Source organism: Sminthopsis crassicaudata, chromosome 1 (genome assembly GCF_048593235.1).
Source record: "Sminthopsis crassicaudata isolate SCR6 chromosome 1, ASM4859323v1, whole genome shotgun sequence".
NCBI classification, from domain to species: domain Eukaryota; kingdom Metazoa; phylum Chordata; class Mammalia; order Dasyuromorphia; family Dasyuridae; genus Sminthopsis; species Sminthopsis crassicaudata.
The window spans coordinates 11,842,134-11,855,636 of NC_133617.1; the positions used below are offsets into that span (position 1 = coordinate 11,842,134).

General features: G+C 62.4%; 2 protein-coding genes across 12 annotated transcripts in view; one reads left to right on the forward strand and one right to left on the reverse strand.

Moving 5' to 3' along the window:
- The window catches only part of PISD (phosphatidylserine decarboxylase), a 41,356-nt gene extending 39,202 nt beyond the window's left edge, over positions 1 to 2,154 (forward strand). For all 8 annotated transcript variants that reach the window (XM_074293216.1, XM_074293225.1, XM_074293241.1 and 5 more), the window contains one exon: positions 750 to 2,154. In XM_074293216.1, the coding sequence (XP_074149317.1) occupies positions 750 to 974 (225 nt within the window). In that variant the 3' untranslated portion in view covers positions 975 to 2,154. The remainder of the gene's footprint in view (positions 1 to 749) is intronic.
- The window catches only part of SFI1 (SFI1 centrin binding protein), a 43,346-nt gene continuing 31,936 nt past the window's right edge, over positions 2,094 to 13,503 (reverse strand). For all 4 annotated transcript variants that reach the window (XM_074293115.1, XM_074293125.1, XM_074293100.1 and 1 more), the window contains 14 exons: positions 12,921 to 12,997; positions 12,386 to 12,488; positions 10,702 to 10,798; positions 10,395 to 10,555; positions 10,170 to 10,244; positions 9,813 to 9,887; positions 9,143 to 9,319; positions 8,767 to 9,017; positions 8,009 to 8,104; positions 6,092 to 6,269; positions 5,332 to 5,485; positions 4,727 to 4,853; positions 2,473 to 2,584; positions 2,094 to 2,383 (listed from right to left, as the gene is read on the reverse strand). In XM_074293115.1, coding sequence (XP_074149216.1) covers positions 2,279 to 2,383; positions 2,473 to 2,584; positions 4,727 to 4,853; positions 5,332 to 5,485; positions 6,092 to 6,269; positions 8,009 to 8,104; positions 8,767 to 9,017; positions 9,143 to 9,319; positions 9,813 to 9,887; positions 10,170 to 10,244; positions 10,395 to 10,555; positions 10,702 to 10,798; positions 12,386 to 12,488; positions 12,921 to 12,997 — 1,788 coding nt within the window. In that variant the 3' untranslated portion in view covers positions 2,094 to 2,278. The remainder of the gene's footprint in view (positions 2,384 to 2,472; positions 2,585 to 4,726; positions 4,854 to 5,331; positions 5,486 to 6,091; positions 6,270 to 8,008; positions 8,105 to 8,766; positions 9,018 to 9,142; positions 9,320 to 9,812; positions 9,888 to 10,169; positions 10,245 to 10,394; positions 10,556 to 10,701; positions 10,799 to 12,385; positions 12,489 to 12,920; positions 12,998 to 13,503) is intronic.

Genomic DNA, 13,503 nt, shown 5'->3' on the forward strand with positions numbered 1-13,503 from the left:
GGCTGGAGCCAAGCTCCTGGGGAGGAGCCGCGGGTGCTGGGTCGGCCTCGAGGCTTGGTCTTGGCTGGTCCAGAAGGGTCCTGGGAGGTGGCCGGACGGAAGGCGGGGCCTGGGCCGGTTCCAGCCCCTCCAGCTCCTTAGGGCGGGTCTTTGTCCAAGCCGGAGGATAGCTTGTGGGAAGGGTTAGGACAGGTGGAGCCCATGGAGCACCTTGTATTTTGTCTTTGATCATGGAGGCGAGAGCCAGGTTTGGCGAAGGGGGGGGAGGAGCTGCTCTAAGCAGAGGGATGCTGCCGGGGCGCCCGGCCCAGTTGGTAGATCAGGGCAAGATCTTCAGGCTCTTCTGCTCTCATAAAAAGGATTCCCTCAAACACAGGGTAAGCGTGTAGTTAGGGAATGATTTGTGGATCCCAGTGGACCCCAAGCTCACCAACATCAAACAATATTAATTCCAGAAAGCCGTAGGCACCAGATCTCCAGGAGTCTGGCTTGCTGAGCCGGCGGTTCTCAGAAAACCCAGGCCGCAGAGTGGGGAGAGGGAGAAAAGCTGAGGGTGGGGGTGGGGAAGTCTTCCTGTAAAATGGGGACCTCCATATAAAGGGGAGCAGCCCTGGAGTCAGAAAGCACTTGACAAATAGCATCTCATTGGATCTTGAAGAGGAAATGGAGGCAGGGGTCTGAGATCCTGGTGACCCCGTGACCCCGCTCGCCTCGCAGCGAGCCCTGACCCCTTCCTTGTCCCCCTCCAGGACCTCCACACCAACAGCCCCAGGTACAGCAAGGGCTCCTACAACGACTTCAGCTTCGTCACGCACAGCAACAAGGAGGGCATCCCCATGAGGAAGGGGGAGCACCTGGGGGAGTTCAACCTGGGCTCCACCATCGTCCTCATCTTTGAGGCCCCCAAGGACTTCAACTTCCACCTGAAGCCGGGCCAGAAGATCCGCTTTGGGGAGGCCCTGGGCTCCCTCTAGGCCGGCCCCTCCGCCCCAGGCAGATGCGACCCGGGAGACCCTCCAGGTCTGCGGGAAGGCCGAGGCTTTGGACTGTGCCGGAAGCCGCCCGAGCCCAGCCATGGGGAGCTCTGGGGGCCTGGCTGCGTGGACAGGCTCCGGGCACCCCCCACTCCAGCCTCTGAGGAGGCAGGGAGGCAGCCTTAGCCCTGCTCTCTGCCCCACGGCAGGCGGGCCCAGGGAGCTCTGGTGGATCTCTGGGTTCTGCGCCGATGTCCAGGACCGGCAGTGCTGGGTCTGGCCCGCGTCGGTTCCGTGGGTGACGGTTTTCTTTCGAAGGCGGTCGACGTTTTCATTCTCTTTCCGTTAATGGCCATTGTGGGCTGTGGCCCCGTGTCTTAGCCTCTTCCCAGTAAAGACCCTCACGATTTCCTGGATCTTTTCAGGCCTTAATCCCTGTTCCCCCCCATCCTCTGGGAACCCAAATTCTCCTGACACCCCCCCCACCCAGGGCTCTGGGAGAGGCTGCTTGCTGGTGCACGGGGTGAAATGCTTCCGGCATTGACTGTGGACCAAGAGTCGGCTCCTTGAGTCTGCCCCTGGGGCGGGCTGATTGTTGTTTGTTTTGTTTCTTTAAATTTACTTACTTTGGAAATGTTGGGGGGGGAAGCCAAATCTCCCTTTGCACTGACTCCTGGGAACTTCTCTCCTGTTGCCAACGTTTGTGTGTTTGTGTGTCTGGGTGAGGGCCCTGGCCTTTGGACGTGGAAGGGAGGGCAGAACCGCGCAACTAGCAGGTGTCCAAGGGAACCCCGAGCCGCCGGCCGGGAGAACGGGGCGCTTAGTCCAGATGACAGGTTTTCTCCAAGCCCACTTGAGTCTGAGTGCTGCCCCCTGCCCCCAGCCGGTGGCTCAGGGGAGCAGCTGTTTGCTACTTGAAAAGGGCCCAGAGGCCCCCCACCATCAACCACCCTGGGAGTGGGGAGGGGGCGCCCGGGGTCAGGAAGGTCCCCACTCTGGGGGCAGGGTTGTCACTGTAAAGGGGAGGGGCTTGGGGATGCTGTGAATTTCTCCTGCCAGGAGAAGCCATTGACTCTTCCACTGTATCAGTAGCACAGTATTTTTGTACGTCAGCCGAGACCGGGGAACAGGCGCTCATTTAATTGCAAACATTTTCCAATAAAAAAGATTACATTGCAAACTGCTCACTGTGTGCCCCCTCTCTCACTGGCACCCCAAATCTGGCCAGTTCGATAAAGACAAATGGGGTGTATCCGTCCGGATGCAGGCGGGGAGGGGAAATGGAGAGCCGTGGGCCCCTGGAGCTACAAGATGGCGGCCCTCAGGACCCGGATACGGCCCAGGTAGCCCTGCACTTGCTGCCGCTGGGCTCGCAGCTCTTCCATGAGGCGGCCGATCTGCTCCTCTGCCTGCAAAAAAGAAGAGGAGGAGCTGGGCCCCGACCTCCGGGGCCCGCAGCCCTTTCCCCTCTGCCGGCCCCGGCCGGGTCAGCGCATACCTGCTGAAGCTCCAGCCGAACCTGCAGTCCTGCCGCCGCCTCCTCGGGCCGGGGGTCCCCCACGCTCAGCTCCAGCCACTCCCTGAGGCTGCTCGCCTGTCTCTGCCAGGACCTGGAGGCCCCCAGAGGGAGAGAGATGCAGAGCCCTGGGAAAGGAAGGCCTTCCTCTCCAAGGACTCGGGGACTCCTATTGTCCCCCAAGAATCCAGCCCCCCGGGTGGGAATGGAAGAAGGGTCGCCTCAGTGTTAGTTCTGAGGGGAACCAACACGGTTTGAGCATTTGTTTAACAGTCAGGACTTGAACCCAGGTCTCTCTGCTCTGCATTTCACACAGAAAGCAGTCAGGGCCTCGGGGGACAGCTCTGATTTCTCACAGCCCACCCCCTGCTGCCCTGCTGTCAGCGGGGAGAGAGGGGGACATCTCCCCAAGGGAATTCAGCCCAATGATCACATACTGAGAGGCTGGGAGTCTGAGTGACCACTTTCCAGATGAGCACTCGGGGAGGGGGGCGGTACTGCTGCATCCAAACACCGAGCCTCCTCATCTCTGGCTTCCAGAAGCAGATGGAGGTGGAGACCCTGCCAACCCCCAGCCGCCACCACTGATGATGGTCAGTCCAAAATGGGGCAAGTGCCCCAGGGTACGGGAGCATGAGTGGACTCTAGGGGCAGCGCTGGCAAGGAATGGCATCTGGGGGAACTCTGCCCATCCTCTATAAAGTACTCTTGAAACTGGGAAGGAAAGCACCCTCCCAGAACCCTTTTGGGGGACAAACAAGAGCCCTGTTACCTTAACCACAGCAGACCGGCCATGGATCACAAATGAATACTGATTGACCCCAAATCTTGGCAAATTATCACCAAATAAATGCCAGCAAAGAAATCTTTTGTTTTGACTGCTCAGGACAGCAAGGATAGTTGGGAAAACAATTAAATTAATCCTATTACAAGCCAAAATATCCCAAACCACATGATCCTCTCAACAGATGGAGAAAAAGCCTTTCACCAAGTACAAGCTCCCTTTATGCTAAAATCCCTGCCCCACACAAGCCCAGAAAGATCTTTTTTAATGTCACAAAAAGCATCATGTGCAATGGGCGCTGGAACCTTTTCTAGTAAGTACGGAAGCGAAGCAAGGCCGCCCATCCTCCTCACTCATTTTCTCGTCGAAACGTGAACAGAAATGAGAGAAAGGAAGGGAAAGAGGAGCTAAAACTCGTGTTCACCGATGTCCGGTCCTGTGGAAAATCCCAGGGGATCATCAGGCACTTATGGACGACGATGGCTGCGAAGCGGCCGGCCCCAGAATAAGTCCTCAAAAACAGTGACAAACCCGCGCGGGCAGGAAGAGAAACCCCATCCCAAGATGGCGCGAAGGGCCTGGGGATCAGCCACCCAAAGCACACGAAGCGCTCCTTAAAGAGGACAAGCAGCCGGAGGAATGCTCGGTGCTCATGGCTGCGTTCCGCCAACCCACCACCGTTTGCCACGCTGCCCAAAGTAAGTTTGCCCTTCTGATGCTGTAACCAGACTAATGAAAGGATATTTTGCGGGATTTTATGCAATAGTAACAAAGTTCATTTGGAAAAACAAAAGATCTAGTATCAAGAGGTGAAGAGGAAGACGAAAGGCCTTAGAGGGGGCGGCCCTTCCAGACCCCCAGGCGCCATGTAAAGCTGCAGTCACCAACCGTCCCTACTGAAGCCGCCAGGGTTGGTTAAAAATACCGGGAGGTGGATAAAGCCTGAGCGGAAGATGGGAGGGAGCCGTGGGAAGCTCAGGCCGAGCAGCCGCCTGCATGGGGACACATCTGTGGGCGCCTCGTCCAAGAGGTGGCCCATGCTGGACCCTCCTCCCCCCATCCTGCCCGGGGCCCTGAATGCCCTGCTCTCCCACTGGGGTGCCCAGGGGACCTTTCCCCTAAGCCATGGCACCCCGACCTCCAAGAAGGACTATGGGATGCCCCTGATCACTGGCTGGGATACCTCTGGGCCACGGTTCTCTCGTCCCATCTGGCCAAGCTGGCATCCAAGGGGCAAAGTCCAGGAAGGTGAGAAGCAGGAGTGCCGGCCAGGACGTGCCAGGGAGGCTGTGGGCTGGTCTAGGAAGAGCCCGTCTGTCCCTGGCCCAGGGAGCCCCTTGGGGGTCTTAACCACCCAAAGGAGTGAGGGTGGGAGGGCTACTGGGGCAGGCGGCCCTGCTTGGTGGCTACTACAGGGGTGCAGGTAGTGGGGGTGCTACCCGGGAGGCCCACCTGAGGCTCTGCTTCTTGGCCCAGTAACTGAGCAGCTTCTCCTGGATCTCCTCGAGCTCGGCCTCCAGCTCTCCGCCGTCTCCCAGAATGCCCAGCGCCCTTCTCCCCGCGTCGGCCCAGGTACCCCCTGAGGAAGAGAGGGAGGTGCTGAGCTGCCTGAGCCCTTGGCCAGGAACCCCAAGTTCATTCTTGGCTTCCAGTCCCCCCAGCAGAACACACCAGGATGCCCGGCCTTTCTCAGGGCTTGGAACCTGTCCAGAGAACCAGGGGTCCAGGACGTGGGGCCTTGAGCGAGAAGAGGCCTCAGGGCTCACCCAGGGACAAGCCGAGGCCGTGGCGCCCGAGTTCAAATCCAGCCCCAGAAACCCACCGGCTGTGGTGAGGAGCGCGCACGTCCCCTCCCCGCACGGAGCCCTTCCAGTCTGCCCCTCGGGCCGGCGCCACAGCCTTGTAGGAAGGGAACCTGGGGTCCCAAGGCCACTGCGGCAGACTGGGTGGCCCGGGGATGGGCCAGTGTAAGGAACCGAGGCCAGGGGAGGGCAGTGGCTGCCACTCCCAGCTCCCCCCAGCCCCAGGCCTCCATCGTGTCCCAGAGCACCACCTACCTGCAGCTTCCAGGCCCAGGCCGGGCCTCCCCTTGCTCCCTAGCGAGGCCTTGGGGGGAAGGAGGGCACCGCCAGGCTGGGCACGGCCAGTCGTGGCAAGAGTGATCACAGGCTCCTGGGCGCCCAGCTCAGAGAGTGGCACGCCAGCTGCAGGCTGCAAGGAAAGCAGACGGGGTGACCTCCCTCCCTGGGCACTGGGACAGACTGGGAGCCCTTTTTCAGGGCACAAGGGACCAGGGGCAGGGACTGCCGAGAAAGGGGGGGAGCAGCCGAGATGCCCAGCGCTCTGAGACGCCCCTTCCTTCGGCCCTGATAAACCAGGCCCAGGATCAAGTCTGTTCCCATCCTGAGGCCCCTGAGCTGCCTCCTTCCTCTGGGCTGGGGCCGTGAGAGGCCACGGACAGGCCACGTCCCTCCACGTCCCCTCTGGGGAACACAAGGCCTCGGGCTCCCAGGCCACAGAACTGGCCAACTTGGGAGCCCTCGGGCCGGTGACCACATGGACCCAAGCAGTGGCCACGGGCCGCGGGATGGGGTAAAAAAGGGAAGAGGCCAAAGGGAGGCAGAGGACTGGGATGGCCAAAAGGGACACACCTTCACGGCTCCTGTGTAATTACTCTCCAGCAGCCGCCTGCGACTTGTTCTTTCAGAAAAACCTCATTTAGGCAAGTGGTCCGTATACAGGGCAGCGTGGGGGAGACTCAGGGCCCAGCACATCCAGAGGACAGAGAGGGGCCCACGGGACCCTCAAACAACTCACCCTGTCCAAAGGGTCTGGGTCACCTTCCACGGAGCAGGGGGGAGGCGGGGCAGCCTCAGCGTGGAGGGGCCCACGGCCAGGAGCCTTCAGGAGGCTCCCGGGGTCCGCGCAGGTCCTGAGGCCGGGTCCTGGGGCCTGCAGAGAGGCGGAGGGGCCGGGCTGGGCACAGAGGAGGGGCCTGAGACACAGAGAGCCAGTCAGCCAGCAGATTATCACAAAAATCAGGCCGCCCTCACCCAAAGGAATCCCCAGTGTAACTTGCCCTATGGAGGAAGGGGCCCCGGTGCTTCTCAGGGTGGCCTCTCCACTTGGGGACCACGCTCAGCTCAAGGCAGTGCCCGGGGAGGGGGCCTAGAGTTGCAGTGCCCCCCCCAGCACTCCTGGGGAGGCAGGAACCTCTGGTTCCAGGCAGAGAAAGCCTATCCCCTCCTCACCAGGGCAGCCCCCCAACACCTCCAGCTTACGGCCCCTCCCTCCAAGGAGACGCCTCCTGACTCGGTAACGGGACCCCTGGGCCGCGCCCCAGAGAGATCAAAGACAAGGGCAAAGCATCCATTTGTACAAAACTCCCAGAGCGGCAATTACTGTGGTGGCAAAAAACCGGAGGTGAGGGGATGCCCACCGCCCGGGGAGGGGCTGGCTGAGGCGTGGGGGTGATGGAACAGGGCTGGACGGTGAGAAATGAAGGGCGGGCAGAAAAAAATCCAGGACGACTCGGAACAACTGATGCAGAGTGAAGTGAACAGAACCCTGAGAACCCCGTGAGGGCGGGCCGACGCTGGGACGAGAGCGGGGCAACGACCCAAGAGAGCTCCGAGGGAGCCGTGGTGGCCACTGCCGGCTGCTGCCAGGGCAAACGGAGGAGTCCGGGTGCGGATTCAAGCCCTTTCTCAGCTCTGACGTTCCTCAGTTTCCCATTTTAGTTTTCTTTGCCATTTAGCACCTATGGAAATCTTTTGCTCGCTCTCAAACCGCTCGTCAACTTGACTTTTAAAGAACTCAATTTTTTTTTTACACATAATTAGGCAATATTTTCAAAATAAATTTAAAAATCTGTTTTTAAAATAGGGGAGACAGAAAATGGAAGTTGATCCTGCAGCCAAAGCCTGAGAGGAGGCGGGAAGAGCGGAAACAAACCCCCAAGGGCTTCCTGAGGCCTCCTGGGGGAATAACAAGGGCTGCGGCAGCAGAGGAGGGGGCGCAAAGGGCTTCACGCCCCCTGAGAAGCAAGCGCCGCTCTAATTCCCATTTCACAGATTGAGGGATTGAGGCAGGACTCTGGTAGTGTCTATAATCTAAATTCTCTGGGGACGAGGACCAAATCCAGACCTGACACACAGCTGGTGCTTAATAAGTGCTGGATTTTTTTTTCTTTTTAGAGAAAACTGAAGCTTGACCGGGCCATATTTGAACTCAGGTCCTCCTACTTCAAGGCTGTAGGTCAGTCTTATCTGCTGGGCCACGTGGCTGCCCATAAATGCTTGTTGACGGACTGATAACCCTTGACCTCCGCCAGGGAGGTGACCGGGTTTGGATTCAACAGGCCAGACAGAAGCTAAAACCAAGACAGCAAATACCAGGAGAGGGTCCCGCTCTCTCCCGCGCGCTCCTGCCAGGGCCCTTGGCCACGGCCTCCTCGGCCTGACACGCCCAGGCTGTCTTTAGGGATCCGAGGTGAAGGCTGCTCTCCCCAGCCTCCCAGACTGGTCACGCTGAGGGGGGCAGGGAGCGGATGCTGTCCGCCGGCCAGGGCAGCCCCGAGTGAGATGCGGGCATGGGAGGGAATGCCTGGGCACAGCTGGGGCAGCCGGGCCAGACTGACCCTTCTGCCCTGCCCCATCCCTGGTGCCCAGAGGAGAGAGCCACTTCCCCTTGGGGGCTCAGTTTTGGCACCTGCACTCTCGCTCCCCCACTTACCCGGGCCCCAGGCGCCCAGCCAAGCCGTCCCTCTCCAGAGAGTCCAGGAGGAAGTTGGGACAACGGGGCGGCTTTCTTACAGCCCGGATGGCGTTCCTGGGGGAGACAGACGGAGAGATTACCAGCGGCCCCTGGCCCAAGCTTGCTGGACCTGGGTGGGCTGGCTGAGGAGCCCAGGAGCCAGCGGCGGGCATGATTCTGTCCAAAGGACAGCTCCCTCTCCTCTCCAGGGCCTGTCCTCTCTGCCTTCCCTCCCTTTGCCCGCCTTGCTCCCCAATTAGACCATAAGCTGCCCAAGGGCAGGGCCCGTCTCTCGCCAGCACTCGGCGCCATGCCAAGTAGGCACTCTGTGACAGTTCACTGACCCGGTTCCGTGGCAGCTGCAGGGCACACAGACCACCCCCACATCCCCAGTCCTGTGGGGGCCGGACCCTGGAGGCCAGGGGCTCACAGAGGAGAAATAGTGGGGGAAAAGCTACGTTCAACCTCCTCTGCTTGGCAGCGCCCACCCGGACTTAATGCTCGAAAACCTTGTCTTGTCTGAACTCTGGGGCAGCTGGGACAGGGCCAAGGGGCAAGAGGTGGGGGGGCCACGCTGGAGTCAGCTCACGGGGTACCAAGGGCACCTGCCCGACACCTTGCAGACACCCTGGCCAGGAGAAGGGGGGGGCCGCAAGCGCCCTGGGGATGCTCAGGCCGGAGCCAGGCCCAGGCTCCGGGGGAAATGTTCTGGGTGGGGGAGGGCACACCGCACTTACAGGTCAGGGAAGTGGGGGTCTCCAGAAGCCAACTGCAGGGGCCATCCCCAAAACTTGGGGGGCCCCCGGGGAGCTTCTGACCACTCTGCGTCCAGGGCAGCTTCCCCCGCAGCACCAGGGGGGGCAGCGACGGGGGGAACCTCGAAGGTCACCCTCTTCCGAGAAGCGGGCCCCCGAGAGTCCTTGGCCAAGGCTTTGTTCTTCCAGAGCATGGCGCAGCGCCGGACCACCTGGTGCAGGTTAAAGGCCACCTGCCGGACACACACAGGGCCCTGAGGCTAGAGCGGGCTCTGGGGGCACTTCACGGAGGGCCCTTAGTGATCCCCAGAATCCCCACCAGCCAAGTGGGGCACCCCCCGCCAGTCGGGACCCTCACCTGAGCCTGCTGCTGGGCGTGGAGGCGCCCGCGGAAGCTCTTCATGCTGGCCGTGAACCTCAGGAGGCGGGTGACGCCCTCGTGAACCAAGCCTCCGTGGTAGGCCAGCACGGCGCGCTCCAGCCGGGCCTTCTTCCTCCTCCGCTCCTGCACGAATCCCAGCCACGCATCCCAGACCTTCGAGAGGAGGTGCCTGAGCGCAGCGCGAGGTGCCCGAGGGGGGCTGGGCATGTGAGGGGGGGGGGCGCTGCGGGAGCTGTGGGACTGGCGGGGGACCCTGGGCACGGTCTCCTCTATGTCAGAGTTGCTCCGTGGAGTCTGATTGTTCTCGTGCAACATGACGAATGGGGAGCACCTTTCAAAGGATCCCCCGTATCTAACCCACCTCAGAGTCTTGCTCTCTTGGGGAGGGGAGAGGGCAGAGGGCAGAGGGCAGGGGAAGGGCAATCTGGAACACAAAATCTTACAAAAACCAATGTCAAAAAACTCAACAACAAAAAAAAGTGATTAAAAACTAAAAGCAAAGCAAGTGCTGCTGGGAGGGCCCAGGGCCTATGGCCCGCCTGCCAGTCAGCTCCAAGCAATGCAGGGTGGGGGGCGGGTCAGAGGTCAGCATGGCCGGGGCCTTCCCAGGGCCAACGTTCTCAGAGGGAGCGCCGGGGACACCCACCTTTCCCTGCAGCGTGAAGGACCAGAACCAGAGAGCTCGAACCGTGGCCTGCTGCTCCTGCTGCCGCTCCCCAAGCTGCGGGCCAAGGCCAAGGGGTCAGACGGCCAGCCGCAGGCCGGGGAGGAGGGGGCTCGGGGGGAGGGGGAGAGGCAGGAGGAAGGCAGGAGGACAGAGAGGAGACTCGGAGAGCCCAGTCACAAAGGGGCAGGGCAGAGCTGAGAGGGGGGCTGCCAGTGAGGAAGGGGGTCCCAGCCCCCAAGTTCTCCTGTGGGTGCTGGCGCCCGGGACCGTCTGGGGCCCCCCAACTTGCAGGGGCTCAGAGGCCTGAGGTTAGGGGCGAGGGCGCAGGCGGGGCACCTGGCGCTTCCACGTGGAAAAGCAGCTGCGGCAAAGTCTCTGAGTCTCCAGCCGGGCGGCCTGTCTCCGCAGGAGCTGAGGGGAGAGCGACAGGGGCTGGCTCCCGGCAGGAGGCCCCGAAGTCCCATCCACCGCGCTCTCCCTGGGCTCAGGCAGCCGGAGGGAAAGCTGGCCCCCGCTGCCAGGAGCCCGGAGGCCCGCAGGCCGGACCCAGCAGCGGCTCACCTTCTTGCGGATGCGCTGGGAGTGGTACTTCCTCCAGCAGGCCCAGATGGCCTTCAGCAGCCTCACGCCGTGGTGCCGGGCGGCCCGCTGCAGCCGGACCCTCTGCTGGGAAGCGCTCTGGGCACGTTCCCGCCAGCGCCGAAACAAGACTCGAAGGCGACCTGGAGCGACCAGAGGCAGGTGAGGGAGGGAGGGCCCCAGGGCCCGCACGGCCCAGGGGCTGAGGAACGGAGCGGCCTTCAAGGGCCGGGCGCCCGTGCCCTCCCTCCTTCACCGCCCCGGGCAGACCCTCTCCTGGGCCCCTCACCTAGCCCCAGCTGCTTCCTGGCCTCCATGAGGGCCGTGGCCTCCTGCTGCCGCGTGTACACCCGCAGGAACGCCGTATCCCTCCAATGGACGACCACCTGCAGGACAGGAAGGAGGAGGAGGCTGGCAAACCCATCCCCCCCACGCACTTGTGATGCCCTACCCAGGCGCGGATCCCTGGGGGCACAAACACAGTCCTTGCCCTCCGAGGGCTTCCAGAGCGGGAGGTTGAGGAGAAAGTCACGAGCAGATGGGCGGTAGTTCAGGGGGAAGGTGAGAGCAGGGGTCTCAGGAGGGCAGCGAGGGAGAGCTTCCTGGGCATGGCGGGCAGCCAGGGCAAAGGCAGGGAGGCGAGAGAGCGTGGCCAGGACGCACGTGGGCAAGCAGGCTGCAGACTACGCCAAGGCGCCCAAAATGGCGGCCAGGGGTCAGAGGTACATTGTCCAAAGCTTTCATCCCACGGGCCAAGGACTCTGCCAAGCGCAGGGAATACAGAGGGAAAAACTGAGAGGTCCCCGACTCTCAGGGACCTCGCAGCCCGCTGGGGAAAGACAAGGGAAGCTGAGCCCGAGGTGCCGAGGCCAGCCCAATTCTGAGCTGCACGTGGCAGGGACTTGGGCTCCTGAGGAATGGCGTCTTAACTGGGACATGGCTGCGGCGGTCCGGGCCCCGGGGAGAAGGGGATGGAGGCCAGATGCGGAAGGACAAACGACAAGGTCCGGCAGCTGACTGGACGGGGAGAGGGAGGAGAAGGGCCTCTGAGGTGGCGGGGAAGGTCTTCTGGACGTGTCATGAGCTTCAGTAGCTCTGGGCCACGCAGGCGGAAGGGAGCACTGGGAGACAGGGCAAGGATGAGGATGGAGCAAAGGGCACCGGCTGGGCCAGTCGCAGGGCTCTGGGGAGGCTGTGGGGCAGCAGCGGGAACCTTCCAGGGCCCAAGCACAGGCTCAGAGGAGGAAGCCTGGGGGCAGCGAGAGATGCCGGAGCACCTGCAGCCTCCATCAGCCACTCCCCGGACGGTTCCGAGGGACCCCCGCCGCGCTCTGAACGAGGAGCACATCCCAGCAATGGCCGGACTCTCCAGGGCTTCACTGGGGTGGGCTTGTTGTCATTTTCTTCTCCAGCCACTTTACAGATGGGGAAACTGAGGCACACGGGATGAAGATCTGCCCAGAATCACCCAGCTGCCCGGCCTGCCGGGGGCAAGAACTCCCTGGGACAAAAACTGCCGGGAAAACCGGACAGCCGCCTGGCAGAAACAAGGGCCAGCTGGCGTCTCCGACCCCGGAGAGCTCAAAATGGGGGCGTGACCAGCGGGCCGCGGAAGAGAACCGCGAGACGGGAGGCTGGTTGCAGAAAAGGCAGAGAAAAAAGGCAGTTACGTTAAAAGAGAAGCAGGAAATGTCGGGGGAGTCTTTGCAGCAAGTTCTCTGAGAAAGGTCCCTTTCCAGGATCTGCAGGAAACTGAGTCACAGCTGAGAAGGGCGGGAGAGGAAGGGGCAGCTTCCGGGCCTCAAACCGATAAAGCACGAAATGCACAAGAAGACGGCCCTGCGGTGCCCGGCCATGCCCATCGCCCGGGCTAAGCCTTTGAGCCGGTAACTACCTCTGGTTTTACAAACACACACAAGCCAATGTCCCCACTGGCTCCGCCCGCCCTGCCCTGGGGCCCCATGGCCAGTCACCTTCCTCAGGATGGTCCTCCTGTAGTGCTCCTCGGCCCACAGGATCTTCCGGGCCTCCTCCCTCCGGGCCAGGGCATTTTCCCTCCAGAGGCCCAATGCCCACCTGCGGGCAAGACAGAGCCCCTCAACAGGCCTGGCCCTCCCCCTGCCCCTGGCCCCCACACCCTCTCATCCTGGCCCCCTCACCCCTTCGGCCTGGTCCCCCCAAGCCTGTTCTGGGGCACTCTGGGGCAGGGACGTATTAAAAAGCCAGAGAGGCAGCTCCAGCCACCTGGGGGTGAGGGTCCACAGCCCCCCGCCCTGACATCAGCAGAGCCTCCCGAGGCCCCACAGGGCCCAGGCCCGTCCCTGAGGCTAGGGGGCTCTCCTTTGGCCCTCTACCGCTCGGCCTGACCCCCGCAGGTGCTGGCCCATGAGCGGCCGCTTCTCCCCACGCGGGGCTCTGGGCTGCCTGCGAGCACCCGGCGGGGGTCAGCCGTGCAGGTACTGGGGGGCCGCCCAAGCCAGAGCCCCCAGAGGAGGCCCAGGGACCTACCGCAGGCGCTCCCGCCGGTGCCGCCCTTCTCTCTCTGCCACCTGGCCCAGGACCACTTTGACCCTTTCCTGGTAAGTCTGCGAAAGGAAGCCGGCCTTTATCACCTGGAGCGTGGGCGCCCTCCCCTCCCCGGCCTCATTGCCCCGAGCCCCCTCCCAAACCTGTGCTGAGGCCGAAGGAGGGCCCCGAGGCCCAGGCCCACCCGCCTCAGGAACACCTTTCCCTTCCTGGGACCCATTGGGGGCCTGGGATAAAGGCTCGTCTCCGCCCAAGGGTCTGTGAGGGCCCTGCCTTGTGGGAAACCCCCAGGGCCCCAAAGCGGGGGGAGGAGAACACTCTGGGGGAGGCCAGAACAGAGGGGAATCCCCCAGCCACAGTGCGGGCCCCCCCAGGGTTTCTCTGCCCCATCTCCCAGGCCTGGCAGGCCCTCCGCCCTCCTGCCTCATCTCCATTTCTGGCTGTGGGCCCCAGACAGAGCTCATGGGCACAGCATCTCCACCATCAGAATGCAGGTGCCGGCGTTGCCGAGTCCGTATCGCCAGCATTTGGCACGGGGCCGCACAGAAAGGGCGCTTAAGATGAA